This window comes from Gobio gobio, assembly GCF_949357685.1.
Source record: "Gobio gobio genome assembly, chromosome: 10".
Taxonomy (NCBI): domain Eukaryota; kingdom Metazoa; phylum Chordata; class Actinopteri; order Cypriniformes; family Gobionidae; genus Gobio; species Gobio gobio.
In genome coordinates this window covers 9,372,757-9,400,286 of record NC_137116.1, presented here as the reverse complement: position 1 = coordinate 9,400,286, position 27,530 = coordinate 9,372,757, and the positions used below count along the sequence as shown (strand labels likewise).

Here is a 27,530-nt window from a genome sequence, read left to right as displayed (position 1 = left end):
ATTTTAGGAAGTGCCCGTGAGAAGAAAACTGTTCCAGTTTATTTAATGTCTTGTACTATTATTCACATTTGCATTAAATTACATTAAAAACAAGTATAATTTGTGCCATCTCGTCTCGTAGACATAAACATTTCAACCCACTAAATGAATAGTGTGACCACAGCCGCAACGCTTGTATAACGCTCCTATTGTAGTCAGTGGCAACTTTGTTACAGGCCACGGGAGCGAAGTCGTGTCTCAACCCTGGTCACGGCATTCGTTTGGCTCGCCATTCGAGGTTAAACTTCCTTATGGTGGCGCATCGTTCGCTCCATATACTGTATATCCAATGTATGGTGCATTTGTAGAAGACTAGTGTTCAAGCATATGTTAGCTGTACATATATTCTGATCGGATAAAAAATTTACGCATATGTTTTTTATGCACATTTTTTGAATGTATGCACATCTTGGCATTTCCATCCAGCGTTTGTTTATGCGATATGCGCGTAAAAATAGGTGGATGGAAACATAGCTATTGACATGACGTGTAAACCAGTGATCGAAAACCATGTCACCTACGTAGAAGCCTAAATCCGGTACTATAGCTTATAAACCTGCAGCGCTTTGGAAAGTACTTGTGTACAATGCAGAAGATACAACACAGATGTCTGGGCCTCTCCCTGTGAACACAGTTACTCTACACACATCACACACAATTCCCACTGCCCGTAGAAAAAATAAAACTGCTTCTTTCATTTATATTAAAACAATTTGGTGGAATAAAATGTTATGGTATGTATGATGATTTTTTTAAATTGATTCTGTTGGCACTCAATATGAAAAAAGAAGGATTTAAGACAGAGAAAGAGTAAAATAAGAAGCAATGAGAGAGAAGAAATAAAAAGAAGGAATAGTTTCAGCCCACTACATTACAAGATGTGTGTAGCTCCTTACCTCCACCAGGTGTGGTGTGGGATTGAAACCACAAAGATTGCACACCTCTGTATGACACTGGGTGCACGACCTGTAGTTCGGTGGTTCTGTAGTTCCGATGTTGAACGCAGTCTTGCATAGTGGGCAGGTGACGTCTGGCTTCTGGATAACTGGCTGAATTGGAGGCTGTTTTAGTGGTAACTGCTGCTGGATAAATGGTTGAGTTGGCGGCTGTTTTAGTGGTGACTGCTGCTGGATAAATGGTTGAGTTGGAGGCTGCTTTAGTGGTGACTGCTGCTGGCTAAATGGTTGAGTTTGTGGCTGTTTTAGTGGTGACTGCTGCTGGATAAATGGTTGAGTTGGCGGCTGTTTTAGTGGTGACTGCTGCTGGATAAATGGTTGAGTTTGCGGCTGTTTTAGTGGTGACTGTTGCTGGATAACTGATTGAGTTGGCGGCTGCTTTAGTGGTGACTGCTGCTGCTGTGGTGTTATTTGATGGTGTGCCGGTGACTGCTGTTGTTTCGGCCCTTTTTGTTGGTGCACTGGTAACTGCTGCTGTAGAGGCTGTTTCTGCGGAGGGGCTCCAGGACCTTTAGGGAGCATGACTCCACCTGGGACTGTTTTGGCAGTGCCAGGTGGCCCTGCTGTAGTTTTAGCACTAGCTCCTACAGTAGCATCACTAAAGATCACCCTTGTCCCCTGGGCACTCTGGTTACGGGCAGGTGAGGGCTGGGAGGATCCAGGAAGAGGATCGACAGAAATAAGGGTGCTTGCCTGGTTTAGGAGAGACGCCCCAAAACCAAACAGCTTAGTTAGACCATCTTGAGGTTGCTCTTGGGCGGGTGGGTGATGGGCTGGGGAGCTTCCGGCACTTCGGGTCTTATCAAATTGACCTCCAAGCCGCACTGGAGAGCCACGCCCCAGATCAGACTGCGATTGTGCCTTTGCTAAGCCAGGTAAAGGCACTGCCCCTGGATGAGGAATCCGTCCTATTTGGGCCACTTTTTCTGGACTTTTTGGTCCAAATACTTCCCCTCGCTGCCTTTGGATATCCTTGGACCCTGACTGGGGACCTGAATGTGGTTGCTCTTTTTGTGTCTGGAGACCAGTTTGTGGCCCACTGTGAAGTCCAGTCTGGTTAGGTCCAGTAGGACCAATCTGTCTCTGGATCCCAGAGAAAGGTTGAGTCTGAGGTTGTATTTTCGTCTGTGCCTGCGTTTGGGATTGTAGCTGCGGTGTGGGCTGAGCAGAAGGTTGGAGCTTGGGTATGGGGTCAGCCTTAGGTTGATGAGAGGGAGAATGTATCTGCTGCTGACTCTTGGAACGTGGTGTAGTCATGTTTATTCCCAAAGCCCGCTGCATCTGGCAGTTTAAACAGAGCCACTCCTTGATCTGTTGAAGACACATATTAGTTCATTACTCAGAGAAAGATATACACTGCATTCAAACATTTGTAATCACTTTATGTTCCGCATTATTTTAATTGACCATGGATACATTAAAGTCACAATGAAATCCACATGGACAATTCTTGTTGTTTTATGGAATATTGTGGTGTTTATTAGGCATCAAGCACTGAAGGCGTAGGCACTTATCGTTAGTGTTCTTATTCTTCTTCCGCTCTGAAAGTCTATGGCAGCCCATTGAACCGCTTATGAAATCTGGCACACAGATAGAGGACAGTCTGAAAATTAACCAGTGTTTTTGGAGTCTCTAACTCAATCCCTCTAGAGCCACCAGCTGTCCAAATTTGCCGTTACGTTTATGCAAATAACTTTTGAACCGTAAAGGCTAGAAAAAATGTTGCCATAGTCAGCCAACCCTCCTGTCCGAATCCCTCCTAGACTGTTTGTCAATTTTTCACCAAATTCGAGTCTTCATAATCTTCAGACCATGCCGGCAAAATGCTATGGATTTTGTGTTGATAGACAAAACCACTTTCGTATACCGCATCAACAAAGTTTATGGCACGATGCCAAAATGACTCGGAGGCTGTATCTCTGCAGTGCTTTGACATATTGACACCAAACTTTGCATGTGTCATTGACGCCTCACTCCGACCACACCACATCAATTTGGTCACAGCGCCACCTATTGGTCAAAAGTGATAACCATTAAATCATATTACAAGTGACTGTATTCATAACTTTTCAGCCATTTTGCCTAAAAACATCATACTATGTCATCAACTATTCATTGTTGCAGTTGGTTTGACGCTCCCAGCCATGCTGGTATGACTTATCGTGTGTCCTTTGTCCTTGACCCCTTAATGGCTACTTGCAGCTATACTTTATAAATGTTATTATAAATCTTATAATGTTATTATAATCTATAATGTTATTATAAATGTTATTATAAATCCATGCATCCTGTAATCACAACAGGGAAGAAAATGTTTGATGTTTCAAATTACTATTTATATTTCAAATAAATGCAGCATTCTTCAGACCTTTTGCATTATAGCAGTGAAATTAGCAGGATATGCAGATGATATTTCATCTCATGAGGTTTCATATTATTTCTGCTGCACTTCCCATAGGTGTGATTGAGTTGCAGGGCACTTCTCACTAACTTTATGATCAAACAGCTCAACACCTCAATCATATAGATTAATCCATCTATAGCAGTGTTTCTAACCATTTACCACCTAATATTTAACTTCTTTTGCACTTTCAATCCCCTTTTCAAATTTGTCAGTTTTAGTGGTGGATCAAGTACGCCAATGTCACAGGTAAGGTAAGGTAACAGTCTTTTAATGAAAAAACTCAGGAGAATAGGGAGATATGCAAACTACACACAACAAAGTCAACGAGAATGGACAGAGAATGAGGGAGAACACAGGGTATAAATACACAGGGAACTAACGAGACGATTAACAGAACAGGTGAATGTGATGACTAATTAGACACATTGGGAAAACTGGGTCACAGGAAAACACAATGAAACACTTTATTTTGATGGTCCCTTTTGAACATTCAGTTGGCTATAAATCAAGCGTATAGCGTTAGTTCTGGCAGGTCACGTTAGTCAAGCTCGCATCAGCTGACTGTCAGCTGATCACTTCTACCTATAGGAATACAATGCCTATCACAGCATGCCTAATATATTATAAAGATATTATATAGATATGAGCTCCTTAAGTATTATTAGCTGCTATCGTTTCTCGTTTCTCCAGAGCTAATTACCCTCCTTCTTCCCCAGCTCCTCCTCTCGTCAGTCAGGATTTGGCATTCTGATTCTCCCTGAATCACACTAAATTCTAAAATTAATATTGACATGAATGCTATCTGCAATAAATTGTTGCTTCTGTTCTGTTTACCCTAAGGGGGGTTTATCACTGCTCTCCCTGCTCTTATCCATGCTAGGCTACGTGGATGCGCAGGGAGTTCTTGCCCAGAACAGAACCATACAGCCAATCTCAGCTATATGCTAATTGTCTATCACTTTGACAATAGTGATCCTGACAGAAGTAACTTTGCAAATACATGTCAACTAACTCTCATGTAAGACCAATGGCTCAGGCCGGCGTAATAGAATGAACAGAGTGAGCACTAAGAAGTGTGTCTGACACGCAAGATGGGGGAAGTCCCGTGTGTTCCTCCAGCGGTCAGTCTCCCTGCTCCAGGCAGAGAAGCTGGACGGCGGGGTAGGTCCATAGGGAAAAAACTAAAATAAAAAAGGGGAAAAAATTCCTCCAAATTTGGTCCGTTCTTCTGTCATGGGTTGTAAACGTCACAAAGATGAAGGAGAATCAAGGTAACAGTCTTTTAATAACAAAACTGAGGGGAATAGGGAGATATCCAAACTACACACAACAGAAATGTCAACGAGAATGAGGTAGAACACAGGGTATAAATACACAGGGAACTAACAAGATGATTAACAGAACAGGTGAATGTGATGACTAATTAGACACGTTGGGAAAATGGGTCACGGGGAAACAGGGAAAAAACACAATAAAACTCAGTTAAGCCTGTTCTTGAGTTATTCTTTCATATATTTGAGAATCATAAGTAAAAGCAGTGATCTGTGAAGACTTCAGTTTATCATTTTGTTGCTATTTGATACATTACTGCAAAAGTGTAAAAATTGATTATAGAGAATATGCTTTTGTTAAAATGTTCATTCTCTGCATCAGTCAAATTCAGAAATTAAATTACTTATCTGTATACCGCTGTTTCCACTGTCCTAAAAACAGCTTGAAAGATTTCCTTATTCTATGAAGTCCCCCCTTCAGAAACACGTAACGAGTTCTAATTGTGCCAGCGGTTCCCGTGTTGTGATTCGACAGCAGCTTAGCGAACGTTACCCGGAAAGGTCACGCCTCTTACCATAACGGAGATGCATGCGCTCAATGATCTCTAAGTATAGCGTCCCTGGGAAAGCCAAACAAAGGTGATTTGACTCCGGGATGAAAATAACAGCGTCTCGACGACATGGCGACAAACAAACTATACAAACGCAACACTTCCTCTTCTCCACGCGGGAGCAACAAGACCACGCCCCCTTTTTCGTGTACTCTTGTGGGCGGAGGTTAGTCAACAAACTGTTCTACTGACGTCATTAAAGCAGGATGTACAGGGATGTAGTCCAAACCGGCCGTTTGCTGTAGGCTTTGAAAGGGAACTTCTGTTAAATAAAATATCTCTCTTGGCTTTGAACTTTGAGCTTACAATTTTACAGGTATTATTTATGCTCTAACAGCAACATTACACACTAACTAAAGTTTGAAAAATGGAATCACGAAGAACAGGACCTTTAAAAACAATCAGTTCAAAAGAATTAATTGTTCACAGATCAGACTGCTACTGGACCATGATGAACATCTGGACTGTCCATTTCATTCTCTGACCTACTAAGATCCAGTTCAAGACAGTTGTACATGGGATAGCCTTCCTATCTAAAAGGGCCTGGGTTATTTCTGAAGAAATGTGTTTGAAATATGTTTTGACTTGCAAGAAATATAAGTGTGCTTAAAGGAAATGTATGTAAGATTGTGGCCAAAACTGGTACTGCAATCACTTTCAAATTACTGTACAGCGGTGTATCCCCTCTCCCCCTCCCCCTGACTCGAGGTTGCCAGATAGGCTGCAGGATCCAGCAGGAACATGGCTGCTATTTTTTTTTCATTGTCAAAACGTTTTTCTGATTCATAACAAGGTCTTTTAGGTTTCGTAAAGTTTAATTTTTTTATCCAAAAAGTTTGTAGCTGCAGCTGTGGTAAATAGAGCAGAGCTGGCAACCCGGATGCCGAAACACTACTGACTTCGTGATTGGTAGATAGGCGGAGGGTGGCGCTTCAGGCCAAAACACAACATGTCAACATCAACATCAGTTGAGGGCTGCAACTTCACTTTTAAATGATAATATCCTGGCCGGACTACTGTTGTCAGTGATATAAATATTTGAAATTAACATGATTTCTTAATGTCTAGTGACATATCAGGGCGATTTTATGATTCATTGAAATACATTTCTTACATACAGTTCCTTTAAGTCACTTTCATTCGTGTCTTTTTTTGAGAGTGAAATAAATCCATCTTCTTTACTTTACCTTCATACGATTTGATAAACCTATAGTAATTATTTATATTTTAGGGCTGCCGGGACAGATTTGGTGTGGTAAAATTAAAGAAAAATTATTCATGAATCATTCAAATAAACTAAAATGATTTATTTGTCAATGCACTCCTGTCCTGGAAAATTTCCTGTCTAAATGCGTAGAGGAGCACAACAAGAACAATTTTGCATGCAGTTTTAATTTTAACCGCTAGAGGAGCAAAGGTTACATAGTGTACCATAGTGGCCAAAAGTGATGTCTGGCCTAGGAAAATTGACCCCTTCACCCCTTATTCAAATATTTTCAAAATGTGTAAAAGATTTTGTTTAAGATTTTGCCTAAATGTGTTAAAGATTTTGTAGCATATTGTGTAGTTGTGCTTGGAGTCAAGACTGACTTATTTCGTCTGACATTTGGTATTTGATAAGGTCTGAGAAATGTGAGTGATTTTCTATTTATCAAATAACTATTTGAGATAAATAAGCATGGGACAGAAGATTGTTAAATGTGGTAGCAGAGACCTCTAGTGGAAAAAAGATCATCCATCCTTATTTCATTGCAGAGAGAATGGCTTGAATAAATGAATGAATAATGGTCTTCGAATCAGATTTTCTCCTAGCCTTTTTATCATCTTTTCTCATTCACAAACATTTCAACCCAAGGCTGTTACATCTGATTTTCACTCAAAACTCTAAATGTCCTTCCCCTCACAAAAACACAGACAGCAACAAATATAAAATATAGCTGCAAGCAGCCATTAAAGGGCCAAGCACAAAGAAGGCATGATAAGTCATGACATCATGGCTGGGAGCATCAGAACAACTGCAACAATGAGCAACATATTAGAGACATATTAGGATCCAGGCAAAATTGCTGAAAAATCATAAATACAATCACTAGTAATATGATGTAATTGTATATCACTTTCAACCAATAGGTAGCGCTATGACCAAATTGATGTGTTGTGGTCAGAGTAAGGTGACAATGACACATGCAAAATGTGGTATCAATATGTCAAAGCATTGCAGAGGTACAGCCTTAATATGTCAGTCATTTTGGCATCATGCCATCAAATTTGTTGCTGCGAATAAAACGGTTTTGTCTATCAACATGAAATCCATAACTTTTTGCTGGTATGGTCTGAAGATGATAAGATTCGATTTTAGTGAAAATCGGACCAAATTGCGGACCAGAAGTTTGGCCGACTACAGCAAAATTGGTATCTATGTTCTCGGCATGACCCAAGGAATCAATTAAGACTAGTTTCATTACAATACATTAATTGAATTAAAAGATATTAACATTTATAGAAATTTCATTATAAATTTTCACCGCAAGGTCTCAACACTTTTTGAGTACCCTCAGTCCACTGTCCCAAAGACAAGTTTCTTAGCAATACGCCAATACGTTCGTAAAATATAACATTTTATGACAAAATTCAAAATGGCCGATGCCCAAAATGGCCAATATGGGAAAATTAGGTATCGTTCGACGTTTGCTGCACTGAATCTAAAGAGACTAGGTTTGATTTTTGTCCAAACCATTAAGAAGTTATAAGAAAAAAATTGTTTAGCCATTATTTATATCTCCTGACTACTAGGTGGCGCTGCACTGAAACTGTGCAGGTAGCCTTAGGTCATGGTTGTCATCATAGATATACATAATAAAGGCTAGATGTCTCGTCCAGGCTGCTGGCCAATGGAGGTCGACGTCCGCACCTGGCGGCCATCTTGTCCCAGTCAGCTCGCTCACTCGTAACATTGTTGTAATGGTGCATGTACTTTTTAAATAACCATTACTTGCTCAATTTTCAACCGATTTTCAAACTGTTTGGTTTGTTCGTCAGAGATGTAGTTATGACACTGCAGATCACTCCCCTTACATCAGGTACCACAGAGCCCGCCAGAAAGCTTGCCTGTGACAAGATGGCCGCCGGTGATGACGTTAGAGACTCCACCGTAAGACATCTAGCCTTTATTATGTATATCTATGGTTGTCATAACAAAATTGGGCAGAATATGCTAAAGTGTTGTGGAGATATAGCCTCACATCCATTTTGTCATGCCCTGTTGAATTGTTTTGCGCGTTGTTCTAGAGCAGTTTGATGAATCAACATTTATGTTGGCACGGTCTGAAGATGATCTGGTTAAATTTTCGTGAAAATTGGAGCAATGGCCTTGGAGGAGCTTAAAAAAGTAGTCTTTTCTGAAAATTCAAAATGGCGGAAAGATTTTATGACAGAAAATGGCGTCATGGAGTGCAATTGAATCGAGCAAAGGAATCCGAGGAAAAATCATTTTGTTTCTAGCCCTAATGGTTCAAAAGTTATTAGCATCAACGTAAGTGCAATTTTGGACAGCTGGTGGCACTAGAGGGTTTGAGTTAGAGACTCCAAAAAATCACTGTGGTTAATGTTCAGACTGTCCTCTATCTGTGTGCCAAATTTTATAACTTTTCCGCAAGCGGTTCTATGGGCTGCCATAGACTTCCAGATTGGAAGAAGCACTTTCAGTGCTCGGCCCCTAATTAAAATATACATGCTTGTAAACGTATGCTTTAGTACTACTGACTGGGTTTTCTTCCGTTACACCTTGAGAATATAACATTTGGTTCCACCTGCATCACTGAACAAAAATTAAACTAAACTAAACTAAAATATGACCAGTCCAGCAATGATTTGAATAAAACAAATAAAAAATAAAGAAGGGTGTCACAGAAGACACACATGCAAAAACTAAAAGACTATTAGAAGATAATCATCAAAATCTAACGCATAATCAATAATAATAAGACCATTATGTAGCAGGAATCCAATTTATTCAGAAGTCTTACCCCTATAAGGTGTGGGTTGGGGTTGAAGCCACATTGGTTGCACGCTGTAGTGTGGCACTGTGTACACTTGTTGAAATTTGGCGACCCATCATTTGTCAACTCTGTAGTATTGCAGACCGGACAGAGTTTACTGCTAGGCATTGGTGCTATCTGGGGTACGGAGTATGGCGAAGTTGGCGCGCTAGCTCTATCAGGAGACACTGACGGTGACCGGCCTGTTCGTCTGCCACCACCGGTGCTGCTGCTGCTGCTGAAGTCCACCTGGAGGTTGCGTCTGGAGGCGTGTTGTCCAGGGCTTTGGTTGGGTCCCATTCCCCCTGACGACGCTTGAATTTGAGACTGATGTGTAGAAGTGGTCTGGGGATGTCTAGGTCCATCATGGGTTGCCTTTTTGTATGGGTTCCCACTTGCTTGCATGCCAAAGTCACCGCCTGGCCCTCGATCGCCTGCAGTTCCATAGCCTAGTTTTGGGCTTGATGGTGGGCCTCCCCCTCCGGCCAGCCTAAATGAAGCAAAAAGAGAATGAGAACATCTGATTAATCTTGTGCACCTATTTAACAAGCCTGCTCTTAACATATCAGCCATTTGAGTAAAAATTCAGCTCAGTTATTAATTTACATTAGACTAACATTGAATCATTTAACAGACACTTTTATCCAAGACAGTGTACATACAGTGGACACCACAAGCAATTTATCACACAGGTACCAACAATATTCACAGTACCACAATAACAACGGTTATGGCACAGAGGCTAGTGAAGAAGAAAAGAAATGCAGAAAAGTAAAATAGTTTGTTTCTAAAGTGCATTTTTGTGTGGTTTTGGTTTAGCTGTGTGTCTGTTTCAGCCCTTTCTTGATGGTTGTGCTGGTCTCAACAGATCAGTCCTCCAGAACAACCACAAAGCCTTAATTATTATTATAGGCGGATACAGGACTGAGACCAATGCTGTGACGTTGACCTTTTTTATTGTTTGCTATGCTGGAAGGCCAGCCAACTGAGCATTGAATAACCAGAAAAATGTTCTAGACTGAATAAAATCATACGATGCATGAAATATCGTATATCATCCAAACAACATGCATATTTGTGAGTTCTCTTCTTCTGTACTTCAGATGATAGCTTGAGAATGCTCTGAGAATTGGGTTGTAGATCCAAATGCAGCTTTATTGGGACAATCTAGAATCATTTAGGCCAAACACACGGACAAACAATCCAAATGAGCAACCGGGCAGAAAACACAGGATAACACTCAGAAAAGCAGTGTAACAACATACAAGACTTTGCAAAGAATGAGTGAAAATACAGGGTTTATATAGGCAGAGCTTAACAGGATAATGAGACACAGGTGGAAGTAATCAAATATAAAGAGTCCAGGAAAATTTAAGTTCATGATGGGAAAGCAAGGGAGTCGGGAGGAGTGTCATCTGGTGGAGATCATGGACACTCCAGCTGGTGGATGTAACATACCTTAAGGAGCATATTCCAGACACTTCTCAAACAGTCACATAGAAGGGAGGTGGAGCCGAGGCAGACCCAGGGGAGGGACGGAGGGCCAGTGGAGTGGAGTGGAAGCAGGACTAGAGACTGAGGTGGATCGAGGATCCAGGGCGAAGCTGGCAGAGCAGGTGGCCAGGGTGGGGCTGTCGGGACTGAAGACCATCTCAGCAGAGCTGAAGACCACCACGGTGGAGCAGATGACCATCACAGCAAAATAGATGGGACTGCAGATCCCCATGGGGGAGCAGAAGACCACGACAGCGGAGTAGACAGGACTGATGATCCCCATTGTGGAGCAGAAGACCAGACCATCTAGAACTGCCTCTCTGGCCAAGACAAGACAGGCAGTGACCTCTGTGGTCGTGTCGGGGCAGACAGAGATTTCATGGACGACTTCGGGGACGACTCCGGAGCGGACAGCGTCGCCTCAGGATGAGCTGGAGAGCAGTATGCGGCCCAAACACACATTATGGTAGTTGCCATCACCAGCAGCGCAAACAACTGTGGTAGGAACTCTGGAACCGCTGGACTTGAAGGGCTGGGACCACCGGGATGCCAACCACTCGCACAGACATGAGCGGTGGATCTGCCAAACTGGAAGCCAGTTGCAAAGGCTTAGGGACCGGCTTAGCAGCTTGAGGTAGATCTCATGCTTGAGATCAATGATGGCTGGAGACTCTGGCGTGGCGGCCATGACAGCTGGAGACTCTGGCGTAGCGGTCATGATGACTGGAGACTCTGGTGTAGCGGTCATGGCGGCTGGAGACTCTGGCGTAGCGGTCATGACAGCTGGACACTCTGGCGTAGCGGTCATGACGGCTGGAGACTCTGGCGTAGCAGTCATGATGACTGGAGACTCTGGCGTAGCAGTCATGACGGCTGGAGACTCTGGCGTAGCGGTCATGACGGCTGGACACTCTGGCGTAGCGGTCATGACGGCTGGAGACTCTGGCGTAGCGACCATGGCGGATGGAGACTCTAGTTTAGAAGGCCATGATGGCTGAAGACTCTGGCGTGGCGTCCATGACGACTGGAGGCTCTGTCATGGGGGCCATGATTGCTGGAGACTTTGACGTTGCGGCCATGGCAGTTGGACTTGGGAGTAGTGGACTTGGAACCACTGTAAAAACTGGACTTGCGGTCATCAGACTTGGAAGTGGATGCCAGATTGATATGTCAAGATATTTATTAATTGGAAGCAAGGTTTCAGAATGCAAATTAACTTGACTGATTTCTGGTTTCTTGCATTAGAGGGAGTTGTGGTGTTATCTTAAAGCAGGATGGAAATGAAAGCATTGACTATGGAGTGGAAGAATGATGTATCTGTTTTATGTCTAAAGAACAGTCAGGTAGTGTAGAAGGATTGCATGCTCTTCAAGCCTCTTCATTTTTCCTATTACCAATTGGCAGTCATTCCATTTGGTCCATTACTTTGGAGAGTGCTGAAAGCCAACTTCATTACATTCAGAAAAGATGCAGCATGTTAAAGTCAAGAGAACATGCACTGAAGTGGATGGGTGGGAAAACAAGGGATAAGCAAGGCTACATCCCAATTAGTATACTATCTCAAATCACAGTATGTTGAAATGAGTATTTGAAAGATACCCCCCGGATGTATCCAGTAAGAATCCGAAGTGCAGATCTGTGCACACTCTAATGTGCACAAAGTCTAATGTGCAAATCAGTGTGAAAATCCAAAACATTTTTGACTCAGAAAGTACACATTATCTGACAACATGTTGCTAATGTAACCTAAGACAAAGAAGGATTGGAAAATTAATTTTACAAACAAGGCAGCAACATAAAAATGTACAACTGCTTATTTGCCATCTCAGAGTGTTTGGCAGTAATGCATCCAAAATCATAGCCTATATCTGTCATGTGAAACTTTGCAATATTCATGGCAATTGATCCTTTCAACAGCAGGAACAATACAACTGAGCAAAGAGCGGAAGCTGTCAATCACTTCCGTTCAGCGTGAGCCAAAACCTGTTATTGTTTAAAAAAAAGCTCACCACACTGCATAATCTCTTATTTACACCATGTCTACACTTTGTTGTTTATAAAGACAGGATTCACAAGCATGAGTGTATTCTGTTCGCTCAACAAACACTGACACAACAAAAATATGCCTTTGGACATGAATCAATCGCAGGAAACATATTTTAGTCACCCAAACTTTTTGCACTGCTGCCAATGAGTGGATTCCTCTGAAGTATTCCTTTATTTTAAAAAGCTATAAGAGGAACAATAGCCCCATACACTGCAAAGCCTCAGGAGTGACAATCACATTTAATTATGAGAGTGAGTCTGATGCATTACTGTGTCAAACATTTACAATAGAAAAAATTTAACGTGTGATAACAACAAGCAAGCCCATGCAGCATAATGCTATATTAGACTGAAAGAGACAGAGAGCTGAGGTGAGGAAAAATGTGCAAAAGTATGCATTACTAGTTTTAAAAGTAACGTTTCCCAAGACTTCAGATTTGGATACTGTACAGTCCAAGCCTGTCAAAATCATATCAGATATGCGGAGTATGTAGTGTGAGAAGTGTGGAGTACACGTATGACAACCAATGTGGATGTGCGACTGCTTTTCAGGGATATTACAATATTAAGGTATAGGGCAGATAGACTGGAGTCAGCATTGGCTCTTTCTCAGTGTTCGGCCACAGGTCATGAAGACTAAAGCTGACCCCCCTACCCTCATTCACTATTCCCCACACTAGTCCTCTAATATAGTCCACTTGAGTGAGTGAATGAAAACAAGTGAGTGAATTTGGACACTGAGTGCGGTGGAAGGGCTGAAGCTTTTCCATAGTTTGCACTGATTAATAATCATTTGAAACTTAGCAAACTGGCAGCTCCAGTAGTGATGAAAACATTGTCATGTGTAAACCTTAATTAAACTATTTAATAATCAAGTCAAAAGGAATTTATACCTTTATGATAGTATGCTCTAGCCACATTGGACCGGCGGTTTGGAAAATAACCAGATGAATGATTAAGCTGCGGCGCCATCTTCTGATCAGACAAGGGAATTAATACGAACACAACCTTCACAGTGCATTATGGGTATTCTCTATCGGTTGTTCACTCGTTATCGCGATTCATTGTGGGATTGAATGAGTGCACTCAATATCGTCCACTGTGGTTTCGGACACCACTTAAAATGGCTGTCGGGTACTGAGGGTGATTTCAGACACAACCTAAACCGTGCCAACTTATCGTATAAACACAATTGAAATTGCTGTGTTCAGCAACATTATATAATGCCATGCCCTCACAATCGCTTAGAAATACCAAGCAAAATGACAAGTACCATTTTTTTTTTCAATAGTGTGTCTAATATTACATAAACTAGGACATTTATATAAAAATGGACAAAAACACACAACTCAAGAGACACAATCCTACAATTTTTTATGTGTCTTTGGAGTGAGCCCATACATGTGTATGTCAATTTTGGTGAAAATATCTAATTTTGTTTTGGAGTTTTATACATTTATATGAAAAAATACATAAGAAATGACTGACACCTGACTTTGATTGGATTTTACTACACCTTACTATCAATATTTTGACATTTGGGCATTATTGTTTGGCTATCAACCTATGGTTCCGAAATTCTAACACTGGTTTCGTCTCGATCGGACTAGCGGTTTCAAAGATATGAGCTAACATTTTATAAGTGCTAAATTACCACGCTGCACAAACCATACGCCAAAACCTGGCAAGTCTGGTATCATGGGACTCGGCAAGGATTCAGGAGACAAAAAAAGTTACTCCCATGTAAATCAGTCAACCACACCTAAAGTTATAAAAAAAAAATATATAAATATAAAATAAAAAAAATAAAAAATATCCACTAGGTCTCGCTGTTTCGAAACTTCTCGGGCTCCTTCAGGGCATCGTGTTGATGACCCATACCGAGTTTCGTAACAATCCGTTCATGCGTTCATAAAATACAGCATTTTAGCACATAATTCAAAATGGCCAACAGCCAAAATGGCCGATATGGTCAAATTGGATATCAGACGACTCAGCATGATGTCCCGAATCTAAGAAGTTCAGAAGTTATAAGCAAAAATAGCCATTCTACAGCCCTTAATCCGACCCAATACCTAAAACTACCACACTAACTGTTAATAAGCAGTCATTAGTAGAATATGGTCATGCTTTAATGTGTTCTTTATAAGTACTAATAAACCGCCAATATCCTTGTAATATGCATGATAATACGCAACTAGTTAATAGTGAGAATGGGACCCTACATCATGTTTTTCTCGCTCTGAATCTTGTTCTTTTATTTAGTTGTGTGCTGTGCACTTTTTTTCCGTATAGAAGCAAATGTATAATAAATGTATGTTATGCGCTGAGGAAAAAATGTGTTTTACCTGATGCGACTACCGGCCATCCAAAATTCACCTTATTTGTTTTCTTAATGTATGTTGCGGGTCTAATTGTGAACTGTTAAAAAAATGACTTGATTGACTGATTTTTCTTAAATATTCTGTTCTTATGGTTATCAAATGATATCCCATATGAATGTACAGCTATTCTTTAAAGGTCCCATGGCATGAAATTGTCATTTTATGAGGTTTTTCAACATTAATATGAGTTCCCCTAGCCTGAATATTGTCCCCAAGTCCCCGAGTTCTGGCTGTCTTTCTCTGCCTTTGAGAAAATGACAGCCCAGACTAGCCAATCTTGAAGTCTCCTGTTATGAAGTCATAACAGGAAACGGTTACCTCCCTTTCCTCCGCCCAGAGATTTTCGCACGCCCATGCGAGCGCCATATTTGTCCTCGAGAGATCATGGCTTGTGAACGAGTGAATGCTGGCAGTTTCTCAGTGTTTGGATGTATAAATTAAAACAGAAGTCTTTTTTCAGTTCCTTCTGATCTGTAATCAGTGATTTCTGATGTGTAGCTAATTATTCAAGTTCACACAGAACTTTATTATTCGTGCACACACTGCGGCTTCTCTTTCTCCCGACAGAACGTTGTTTTCTATCTTGCGAGTCAGTGTTTTTGTACGTCCTCATCGCGTCTATCTGTTCTACAATGTGCATACAGTCATGAGTTTCTGCTCAACATCAGCAGAGTCACATCTCTTTAGAGATAAACCTCATACACGCCGCAGCTCGGGCTGCACTGGCCGGTCGGCCTTCAACATCACCGACCCCCAGTACTGCATCTGGCCCACAGCGGAGGCGCCATACGCGGCACAAGATTAAGCAGAAGGGGGGTAATCGTGAGCGTATCCAGGCTAGCCAGCCTAGCCCACAATAAACTGGATTACATTCGATTACTGCTGTTGTGTCTTTGTTTGCGCTGTGTACTCAATGCGCGTCACTGACGCTTTTCATATGATAGGAAAATATCTAAAAATAATGCTATTATCAACACTTACTCGTAACTCATTCATCTTGACAGCTGTAATGGTACATTACATGTGTTACAAAGTTGGTAGAATAAGGAGGAAGATGGGCTCGGCGTGACTGGGACTCGTGTTTATTCAGAACTCTCAGATACAAACAAAATAAACTTGCGCTGACAGCGCTCTCACAAATCAGTAGTTACTATAAATAACTTTGTTAGCAATCTCTCTGTCTCTGGTCCGTGATGTCCGGTTCGCGAACGAATCATTCTTTTGAACCGGTTCTTTTTTGTGAACCGAACCAGTTCACCAAATCGGACTGAATCGTTCTAAACGGTTCGCGTCTCGAGTCAGCGCTGATCCATAATTTACTAGAGTTACTAACTTTCTGACATGAGTGACAGCCCCCCGACTAGAAATAAACTAATAACCTGAAGTATATTCTAGTAACTACAACAGTTCACTGAACTGAGACGTGCTGAGAGAACTGATGAGAAGTGAACTCAGGTCCATCCGTCTCTCTGGCAGCAGGCTCTGCTCGTGCCTCGTAGACCTTGTTAAACCACGCCCCCTCCGCTACAAGATCTGATACTCCTTCAAATGCAAAGATGTCAGCCAATCACAACAGTGGGCATTTTTACTGAAGTCTCACAGCAGACACGCCTCTTGAAACAGGGCATTCAGCCACAGGGCAAACATCAGTATAGAAAAAATGCCTTTTATTTCTTAATGATGACATTTTATGATGTAAAAATCATACTAACAATATAAGTACACCTCAAGAAACATTATAAAATAATAGAAAAATGCCATGCCATGGACCTTTAAAAAGCATAGAGAGGCTAATGTGATTTTAAAACATGCCATTCCCATTTTAAGATTATTCCTACACCTCTGGTCAAAAGTATACAATTTATTTATTATTGTGCACTGTATGTTACGTCTTCTTTAGCTTGTGTACTCTTACTCTTACTCTTGAAACTTTAATGCTCTCAGGAGAAATTGCTTATGATGTTCCTGATTTGTAAGTTGCTTTGGATAAAAGCGTCTGCTGAACGACTAAATGTCTGGTGTTTCCATCCATTATCCTTGCACAAACACTTATCGCGCTTCTGTTTCCTCTCACACAGCTTGAGCTGCCGTCTCTGTCAGATGCACTTCAGCCTCCTGCATTTCTGGAAAACTATCGTTTTGTAGCTTCTCAACCAGCGAGTGACCCAATTCTCATGTATGATGGGTGTTGAAACTTAACTTAAAGACTGAGTTTATGGGTAGGCTTACAGGAAAAAGCATGTGGTGAACAGTAATGCACACATGAAGTGGAGTCTGCTGTGCTGAACTGTAGTATAATATAACACTGCTTCAAGGTTCCCTATCCACCTTATAATGCACTGCGGAAGTGAGCTATTATCTGTGAATGTGTGAGACTTCTGATTCATTAGCACTGCAGGGAAATAGAATAACAAAGTGCAGTTCACAGTAAAACTATGTGTGCTTTACAATTACAACAATACATTCAAATAATTTAGTAAGAAACACCCGTTTGCAATATCAAGCAGCATAATGAGCCGTTTTGTACAGCTAAAAATAACTGGAGGCGGATGAGAGCGGAAACCAGACACATCTAATTTATAAAGACCGCTGCAAACTGATATGTGAAAGGGAGAAGAACGGAGTCCGGAAAAGAGCATGTAAGATCTGCTGCTGCATGAATAGACAGACATGAATCCTGAATCAGATCTAGACAGGTGGAGCTGGGGAGGTGGAGGGGTTCAGGGGAACTCTGATAGTGCTGCAGGAAACACGGAAACAGACTGTTTAAATACTGAGCAAGCAATCTCATAGGCTGCAGGATCAGCAGAGGCCAATCAGCTTGTGGTCATTCTGGTCAACTGCGCCATCTAGAGTTTCATGACTGAACTAGGTATATAGTAGATGTTACTTAATTTACCATATCAGGAGCTTGCATTTCCGCACACGCCGCTTCTTGTGTCTCTGTACACAGCGCATAGCATGTAAAAAAGTCTTTTAAACACAGGATCATATACAAATCTTAAAGGGGTCTTTTTAACATATAAGAGGTCATCATACTATAAGAATATACTGTGAGTTTCCGAACCGAAAACTTCCTTGTTAGTCCAAAAACAACTTTTAGTGTAACCAAGCCCAGAGAATGACTCGCTGTGGAATGAGCCTACAATAGATGGTGAAAGACCGCCTCTACAGAAGAAGATCAACGCCTACTTCATCATCACAACTTTGGCCCCGCCCACTGGAGTGTTAGTGAGATGATGAGGACAGAAGAGCGATACGATTCTAATGCCTGATCTGAGACCAGTGATTTCTGATATGATTCATGCACAGTCACATGTTCTTTGTCTATGTGTCAGAAAATCAAACCAGTGACTAAACGCTCAACTTCACATTGTTTCTCTTAGTAGGATGAAAATAATCTGTTATTTAAACTGAGATTAAATTATATATAGAAAGCGATCAAAGAACGCGCTAAATAAAGTGCTATAGATCTTAATATAATGCCATAGATCTAAATATAATGCCATATATCTTAATATAATGCCATAGATCTAAATATAATACCATAGATAGATCTAAATATAATGCCAGAGATCTAAATATAATGCTAATATACCATTTACAAGATTAGTTAGCCTTGAGAGCTGTAATAGTAAAAAACAGCCAATTACAGCAGTGGGCGTTTACACTGAGTCTCACAGCAGCCAATCACAGCAGTTGGCGTTTACACTGAAGTCTCATAGCAGCCAATCATAGCAGTGGGTGTTTACACCGAAATCTCACAGCAGCCAATAACAGCAATGCGCGTTTACACTGAAGTCTCAAAGCAGCCAATCACAGCAGTGGGAGTTTACACTGAAATCTCACAGCAGCCAATCCAGCAGTGGCCGTTTACACTGAGTCTCACAGCAGCCAATAACAGCAATGCGTGTTTACACTGAATTCTCACAGCAGCCAATCACAGCAGTGGGCATTTACACTGATATCTTGCGGCAGCCAATCACAGCAGTGGGCGTTTACAACAAAACCTCACAGCAGCCAATAACAGCAATGCGTGTTTACACTGAGTCTCACAGCAGCCAATCACAGCAGTGGGAGTTTACACTGAGTCTCATAACAGCCAATCACAGCATTGGGCATTTACACTGAAATCTCACAGCAGCCAATCCAGCAGTGGCCGTTTACACTGAGTCTCACAGCAGCCAATCACAGAGGTGGGTATTTACACTGAGTCTCACAGCAGCCAATCACAACAGTGGGCATTTACACTGATATCTCACGGCAGCCAATCATAGCAGTGGGTGTTTACAATGAATTCTCACAGCAGCCAATCACAGCGGTGGGTGTTTACACTGAGTCTCACAGCAGTCAATCACAGCGGTGGGTGTTTACACTGAGTCTCACAGCAGCCAATCACAGCAGTGGGCATTTACACTGAAATCTCACGGCAGCCAATCATAGCAGTGGGTGTTTACACTGAGACTCACAGCAGCAAATCACAGCAGTGGGCGTTTACACTGAGTCTCACAGCAGCCAATCACAGCAGTGGGCGTTTACACTGAGTCTCACAGCAGCCAATCACAGCAGTGGGCATTTGCACTGAAATCTCACGGCAACCAATCATAGCAGTGGGTGTTTACACTGAGTCTCACAGCAGCCAATCACAGCAGTGGGCGTTTACACTGAAGTCTCACAGTAGCCAATCACAGCAGTGGGCGTTTACACTTAAATCTCACGGCAGCCAATCACAGCAGTAGGCGTTTATACTGAAGTCTCACGGCAACCAATCATAGCAGTGGGTGTTTACACTGAAGTCTCAGAGCAGCCAATCACAGCACTGGGCGTTTACACCAAAATCTCACAGCAACCAATCATAACAGTGGGTGTTTACACTGAGTCTCACAGCAGCCAATCACAGCACTGGGCGTTTACACTGAAGTCTCACAGTAGCCAATCACAGCAGTGGGCATTTACACTGAAGTCTCACAGTAGCCAATCACAGCAGTGGGCGTTTACACTGAAGTCTCACAGTAGCCAATCACAGCAGTGGGCATGTACACTGAATTATTTCAGCAGTTGGCGTTTACACTGAGTCTCACAGCAGCATTCACAGCAGTGGGCGTTTACACTGAAGTCTCACAGTAGCCAATCACAGCAGTGGGCATTTACACTGAATTATTTCAGCAGTTGGCGTTTACACTGAGTCTCACAGTAGCCAATCACAGCAGTGGGCGTTTACACTGAAGTGTCACAGTAGCCAATCACAGCAGTGGGCATTTACACTGAATTATTTCAGCAGTTGGCGTTTACACTGAGTCTCACAGCAGCCAATCACAGCAGAGGACGTTTACACTGAAGTCTCACAGTAGCCAATCAGAGCAACGGGCATTTACACTGAAGTCTCACAGTAGCTAATCACAGCAGTGGGCGTTTACACTGAAGTCTCACAGTAGCCAATCACAGCAGTGGGCATTTACACTGAATTATTTCAGCAGTTGGCGTTTACACTGAGTCTCACAGCAGAGGGCGTTTACACTGAAGCCTCACAGTAGCCAATCACAGCAGAGGGCGTTTACACTGAAGCCTCACAGTAGACAATCACAGCAACGGGCGTTTACACTGAATTATTTCAGCAGTTGGCGTTTACACTGAGTCTCACAGCAGCCAATCACAGCAACGGGCGTTTACACTGAATTATTTCAGCAGTTGGCGTTTACACTGAGTCTCACAGCAGCCAATCACAGCAACGGGCGTTTACACTGAAGTCTCACATTAGCCAATCACAGCAGTGGGCGTTTACACTCACCTAAAGGATTATTAGGAACACCCTGTTCAATTTATCATTAATGCAATGATCTAATCAAGCAATCACATGGCAGTTGCTTCAATGCATTTAGGGCTGTGGTCCTGGTCAAGACAATCTCCTGAACTCCAAACTGAATGTCAGAATGGGAAAGAAAGGTGATTTAAGCAATTTTGAGCGTGGCATGGTTGTTGATGCCAGACAGGCTGGTCTGAGTATTTCACAATCTGCTCAGTAACTGGGATTTTCACGCACAACCATTTCTAGGCTTTACAAAGAATGGTGTGAAAAGGGAAAAACATCCAGTATGCGGCAGTCGTGTGGGCGAAAATGCCTTGTTGATGCTAGAGGTCAGAGGAGAATGGGCCGACTGATTCAAGCTGATAGAAGAGCAACTTTGACTGAAATAACCACTCGTTACAACCGAGGTATGCAGCAAAGCATTTGTAAAGCCACAACACGCACAACCTTGAGGCGGATGGGCTACAACAGCAGAAGACCCCACCGGGTACCACTCATCTCTACTACAAATAGGAAAAAGAGGCTACAATTTGCACGAGCTCACCAAAATTGGACAGTTGAAGACTGGAAAAATGTTGCCTGGTCTGATGAGTCTCGATTTCTGTTGAGACATTCAGATGGTAGAGTCAGAATTTGGCGTAAACAGAATGAGAACATGGATCCATCATGCCTTGTTACCACTGTGCAGGCTGGTGGTGGTGGTGTAATGGTGTGGGGGATGTTTTCTTGGCACACTTTAGGCCCCTTAGTGCCAATTGGGCATCGTTTAAATGCCACGGCCTACCTGAGCATTGTTTCTGACCATGTCCGTACCTTTATGACCACCATGTGCCCATCCTCTGATGGCTACTTCCAGCAGGATAATGCACCATGTCACAAAGCTCAAATCATTTCAAATTGGTTTCTTGAACATGACAATGAGTTCACTGGACTAAAATGGCCCCCACAGTCTCCAGATCTCAACCCAATAGAGCATCTTTGGGATGTGGTGGAACGGGAGCTTCATGCCCTGGATGTGCATCCCCCAAATCTCCATCAACTGCAAGATGCTATCCTATCAATATGGGCCAACATTTCTAAAGAATGCTTTCAGCACCTTGTTGAATCAATGCCACGTAGAATTAAAGGGGTGGTTCCGTGGTTTTTTTCTAGGCTTGGTTGTGTTTATGGGGCGCAGTATAACATGTCTTAATTTTTAAAACGCCATATTTTTCTTATATTTTACCTTTATTCCACACCGCTGTCTCCACTGTCCTCTGAACGGCTCGTTTGCTTCCTGCTTCTGTGAAGCCCATCCCTCCGAAAAACGCAATGGTCTTAGATTGGTTAGATGGCCAAATGTAGTTTGTGGTTCTGCAACAGCTCTCTCTCTTTCGTAATGACTGCTACATGGCCTCGCCCACTTTGTTGCGTGTTCGCGGGGGCAGTGTTTATGTTAATAGCAAGGGTTTATGATGTCACCAACCCGGGGAGAAGCTTGTTGTAGTCCAAACCGGCCGTTTTTGTAGGCAATAAATTGCCATAACTTTAAAAGACAATATCTCCGTTTGCATTGAACTTTCAGCGCTGTAACTTTGCAGATACTGTTTATGCTCAAGCAGCAACATTACACACTAACTAAAGTTTAAAAAGTGAAATCGCATGCAACCACCCCTTTAAGGCAGTTCTGAAGGCGAAAGGGGGTCAAACACAATATTAGTATGGTGTTCCTAATAATCCTTTAGGTGAGTGTACACTGAAGTCTCACAGTAGCCAATCACAGCAGTGGGCGTTTACACTGAAGTCTCACAGTAGCCAATCACAGCAGTTGGCGTTTACACTGAGTCTCACAGTAGCCAATCACAGCAGTGGGCGTTTACACTGAAGTCTCACAGTAGCCAATCACAGCAGTGGGCGTTTACAATGAAGTCTCACAGTAGCCAATCACAGCAGTGGGTGTTTACACTGAAGTCTCACAGTAGCCAATCACAGCAACGGGCGTTTACACTGAATTACTTCAGCAGTGGGCGTTTACACTGAGTCTCACAACAGACACACCCCTTCAAACAGAGGCTAAATCAGGGTAGGAAAATGCCTTTTATTTTTAAATTATGACCATTTTTTATGTAAAAATCATGCTAACATTACCACAGGCAACATCATAAAACAGAACACTGCCGTTCATGACCCCTTTAAATATTATAAAATGCACTAAAAGAACCACACCTATGCATTAATGCCTGATATTCTGAAGCACATGTCTATTAGGCTACTCTTTGAGAATTAAAAGCAGTTGTATATCCGATTTCTCAGTTTCCATTTCTTCCTATTTATTCAGGAACACTAAAGTTGTGTCTCAAATGATGCACTATACACTACTGTACTCAACCCTCTTGTGTATGAATATGAATTGATAAGGTTATTTTGTCATCCTCCAATTTTCCCTTCCCTTCCGCTATATAAGGAAAGCTGCGACTCTTGAGTGCGTGAAGTTTCCAACATTGCACACTTGGTTTTTCAGTTAATTAAGCGCATCATGTGGGTATTTAAAGTGCACTTTTTCTTTTTGGAAATTTAATTGGGAACACGCACTACAAAACGCCATAGAATGCATAAGTACGGCAAATCTTCAAAGCTATGCCAACGCATGTCCATCATTTTGAAATTCATTGACGGTGACTGTGTCCAAAATCACTAGTGTAGTCCATCGGACATCGAGCGCCCCGGAAGGGTTGCCAAATTTTGCATCGCTTTTTATTAATAAAATAAAAATGCTGACGGTGTGGTTAAAAAAGTGATTCGACTGTGGGCACTATCTTCTGGCCAGACCAAGAAATAATTTGGCTCAATCAACACACTGCATTATGGGTATTCCCTGGCGGTTGAGGGTGGCACACTTGGTTTTGCAGTGCATTATGGGATTGAATGAGTGCATTCAATAACGTCTACCACTACAAAATGGCTGTGCCTTCAAATCGTGCACTACACAAGGATACGGAGGGATTTCAACACAGCCAGTGCACCTCCTCAAGTGTTGACTGGATCTTTGGCTCAGATCATCATCAGATCGTTCTAGATATAATATATCACGCTCATCACATCTTCAGCCAATGCATTAACAAATTTGATGGCAAGACACCAACAAGGAGCTGAGGCTGCATCTCTGCAACCCTTTGGCGTGTATTCACATGTGCAATGGTGACAATTAAAGCTTTGCCTGATGGAATCATATTCCTCAGTTTTTGTGCAAGGCATAACTTAAGTAATAATTACAATAAGATACAAATACGATTTTGCTAAATGTTACATTACAATTCTGCATAAGGGACAGCCTTTGAAAACCAGAGCAACCAGAATGAATCAAGCATGCGCGCGTTTAAAGGAAAAATCAACAAAAACACAGATCGGTGTGTAGAGAGTGAGTGATGGCTGTACCTGAAAACACACATAGCTCGTGCTATTATTAGCCTCTGAGATCAGATGTAAATATGAGTCATGAATGAGCCGCTGTGCGTATATTGCAGTGCTATCAATTCTTCATGTAAAAGCACTTACAGCTGGAGCTCCTCTCACCCTCCATCACACACACACACACACACACAAACACACACCGACAGCCATTTGCAGAGAGGAAGAAGCGCTCGCGCTCTGAGGATTCTCAGAAAACACACACACTCGTGAATACACACGCTTTATTAATCGAAAAGAATCTGAACGCGTGTGTGTGGAATTATTTATGAATGCAGCGCGCGCCCGAGAAAATATTTCAAACGCGTGACAATTCTCATTCACACGATCATAGGCGCTCTCTCTCTCTCTCTCTCTCTCTCTCTCTCTCTCTCTCTCTCTCTCTCTCTCTCTCTCTCTCTCTCTCTCTCTCTCTCTCTCTCTCTCTCTCTCTCTCTCTCTCTCTCTCTCTCTCTCTCTCTCTCTCTCTCTCTCTCTCTCTCTCTCTCTCTCTCTCTCTCTCTCTCTCTCTCTCTCTCTCTCTCTCTCTCTCTCTCTCTCTCTCTCTCTCTCTCTCTCTCTCTCTCTCTCTCTCTCTCTCTCTCTCTCTCTCTCTCTCTCTCAGCATCCGTGTGGTTTCCCCGTTTGTCATCTCGAGCTCAGGTGTGTCGATCTCTCTGATGGGTCGACGTTAGCACACTGGCAGCCTCGTCTCGGTCCCCATGCTCTTGTGTTCGTGAACAGAGATCGTAGCCTAGAAACAAGCACCACAGCATCCTCCTCGTCCTCCTCACCCCAGCATCCCCTCAGAATCAATCACACGCTCCTCGCCGTCAACCCGTGCATCACATTCGAGGATTCGCTGTTACCGTGTGTGTGTGTGTGTGGTGAAATACCCCCGCTCTTACCGATGCATCCCCGCCCTGGGTTCGAGTCCAGCCCCGGCCGCTGCGCCATTCACGGGCTTCACGAGCTGTCCAGAGCCCAGCGGTGCTGAAACCGACATCCCCACCTCGGTGGCCCCTTCTCCGCCCTCCAGGCTCGCCTCGTTGCCCATGGCTGGATCTAGCGAGCAGGTCGATTGTGTTTTCTATTTATAATAAACTCAGGGAACGCAATTATATAAAAAGATCCGCTCAGCGCCGATCTTCCTCCGCCATCATCATCCCCCTCTCTCTCTCTCTCTCCTGCGCATTCAGTGCGCTCGAGCTCGGGTGGGAGGGGACACACATCCAGCAACTACAGTACGCGCGCGTGCACGCCTCAAATCTAGGATAGACGGAATATATTTATTTATATATGCGCAGCGCAACATTTACTCCCATATCATATATATCATAAACTCGCTCTCATATTGTGTTGTGGAGTCACACTGGTCGAGTTCTGCTTGAAAACTAGGGCAGAAAACCTCCCATTATGCTTCACGTGGGCTGCGCTGGCACTGGCAATCCATCCGGAAAGCTTTTAGTCTTTCTTCAGCTCAGTCATTGTGGTGTGTATGTGTGTGCTGTGGTCTTATGGATTCTTGAGGCTATACACCAGTAATGTATAGGAAGCTGCACGTGAATGAATCCGGAACTCGTGCTCAGTTCACAAACAGCACATAGAGACATTACAGAGGATACTTCATATAATATTCATTAATTAACTTTTTTTTTAGTAATAAAGTTACAAGATACAAGATACAAATGTTTACAAGATGTTTAATTTGTAGAAAAATAAATAAATAAAAATCTAAATTGATTCATTAGACCTAAATGCGTAAAATGATCCTATGATGGGAATCCCTACACTCTAAAAAAAAGGCTCGTAATCATAGGGGAACCTTTTTTAGTGCTATATAGCACCAATTTTGGTGCTTCAGTGGTTCTTCAGCGGTTCTTCAGAGGTGCTATATAGCACCTTAGTCAAAGAACCGGTGAAGAACCTCTGAAGAACCGCTGAAGAACCACTGAAGAACCACTGAAGCACCAAAATTGGTGCTATATAGCACTAAAAAGGTTCCCCTATGATTACGAGCCAAGAACCATTTTTGGTGCAATATAGAACCTTTTTTTTTAGAGTGTATAAAGAAGCGGCTGGCGGATCCTTTAAGGCTCTATTCATAAGCTTTTCTTGTAAGAGTGCAAATTGTCAGTGTTTCCTTTAATTGGCCACTAGAGGACATCACATCCAAACACAGACAGATGACAGTTTTTAAAATATATAGGGTAAGATGATTCAGTTGAAATACTTTTGAGGTTGGTTGGTCTAATTTTGTGTCTCTGGAAAAGAGTGCTCTACACTCTAAAAAAAAAAAAGGTTCTATATGGCACCAAAAATGGTTCTTGGCTCGTAATCATATAGGGGAACCTTTTTAAGAGCTATATAGCACCAAATTTGGTGCTTCAGTGGTTCTTCAGCGGTTCTTCAGAGATTCTTCACCGGTTCTTTGACTAAGGGCTATATAGCACCACTACCATATACAGAACATGTTAAAGGGTTAGTTCACCCAAACATGAAAATTCTGTCATTAATTACTTACCCTCATGTCGTTCGACACCCGTCAGACCTTCGTTCATCTTCGGAACACAAATGAAGATATTTTAGTTGAAATCCGATGGCTCAGAAAGGCCTCCATTGGCTCAATGGCACGGTTCACTGTCAAGACCCTTAAAAGCTACTAAAGTGGTTCTAAAATAACTTTATGAATCGGCGAGAATAGTTTTTGTGCGCAAAAAAACCCTAATTAACGACTTACATAGTGATGACGATTTCAAAACCCGGCATCATGAAGCTTCGAAGCGTTATGAATCAGCGAGTCGAATCAGCGGTTTGAATCGCCAAATTTCAGCAGTTTGCCGGTTTGATACGCGATCCGAATCATGATTCGACTCGCTGGTTCATGACCTCAAGGTTAGATTATTGTAATGCTCTACTGGGTGGTTGCCCTGCTCGCTTAATAAATAAACTCCAGCTGGTCCAAAACGCAGCAGCTCGAGTTCTTACTAGAACCAGGAAGTATGACCATATTAGCCCAGTTCTGTCAACACTGCTCTGGCTGCCTATTAAACATC

At 42.4% G+C, this 27,530-nt stretch overlaps 1 protein-coding gene across 1 annotated transcript in view; it reads right to left on the bottom strand.

The window, feature by feature from the left end:
• Positions 1 to 25,734, bottom strand: part of bsna (bassoon presynaptic cytomatrix protein a) — a 56,331-nt gene extending 30,597 nt beyond the window's left edge. The window contains 3 exon segments of the mRNA XM_079826552.1: positions 936 to 2,306; positions 9,307 to 9,808; positions 25,383 to 25,734. Coding sequence (XP_079682678.1) covers positions 936 to 2,306; positions 9,307 to 9,808; positions 25,383 to 25,531 — 2,022 coding nt within the window. The 5' untranslated portion in view covers positions 25,532 to 25,734.
• Between the last annotated feature and the right edge of the window lie 1,796 nt (positions 25,735 to 27,530).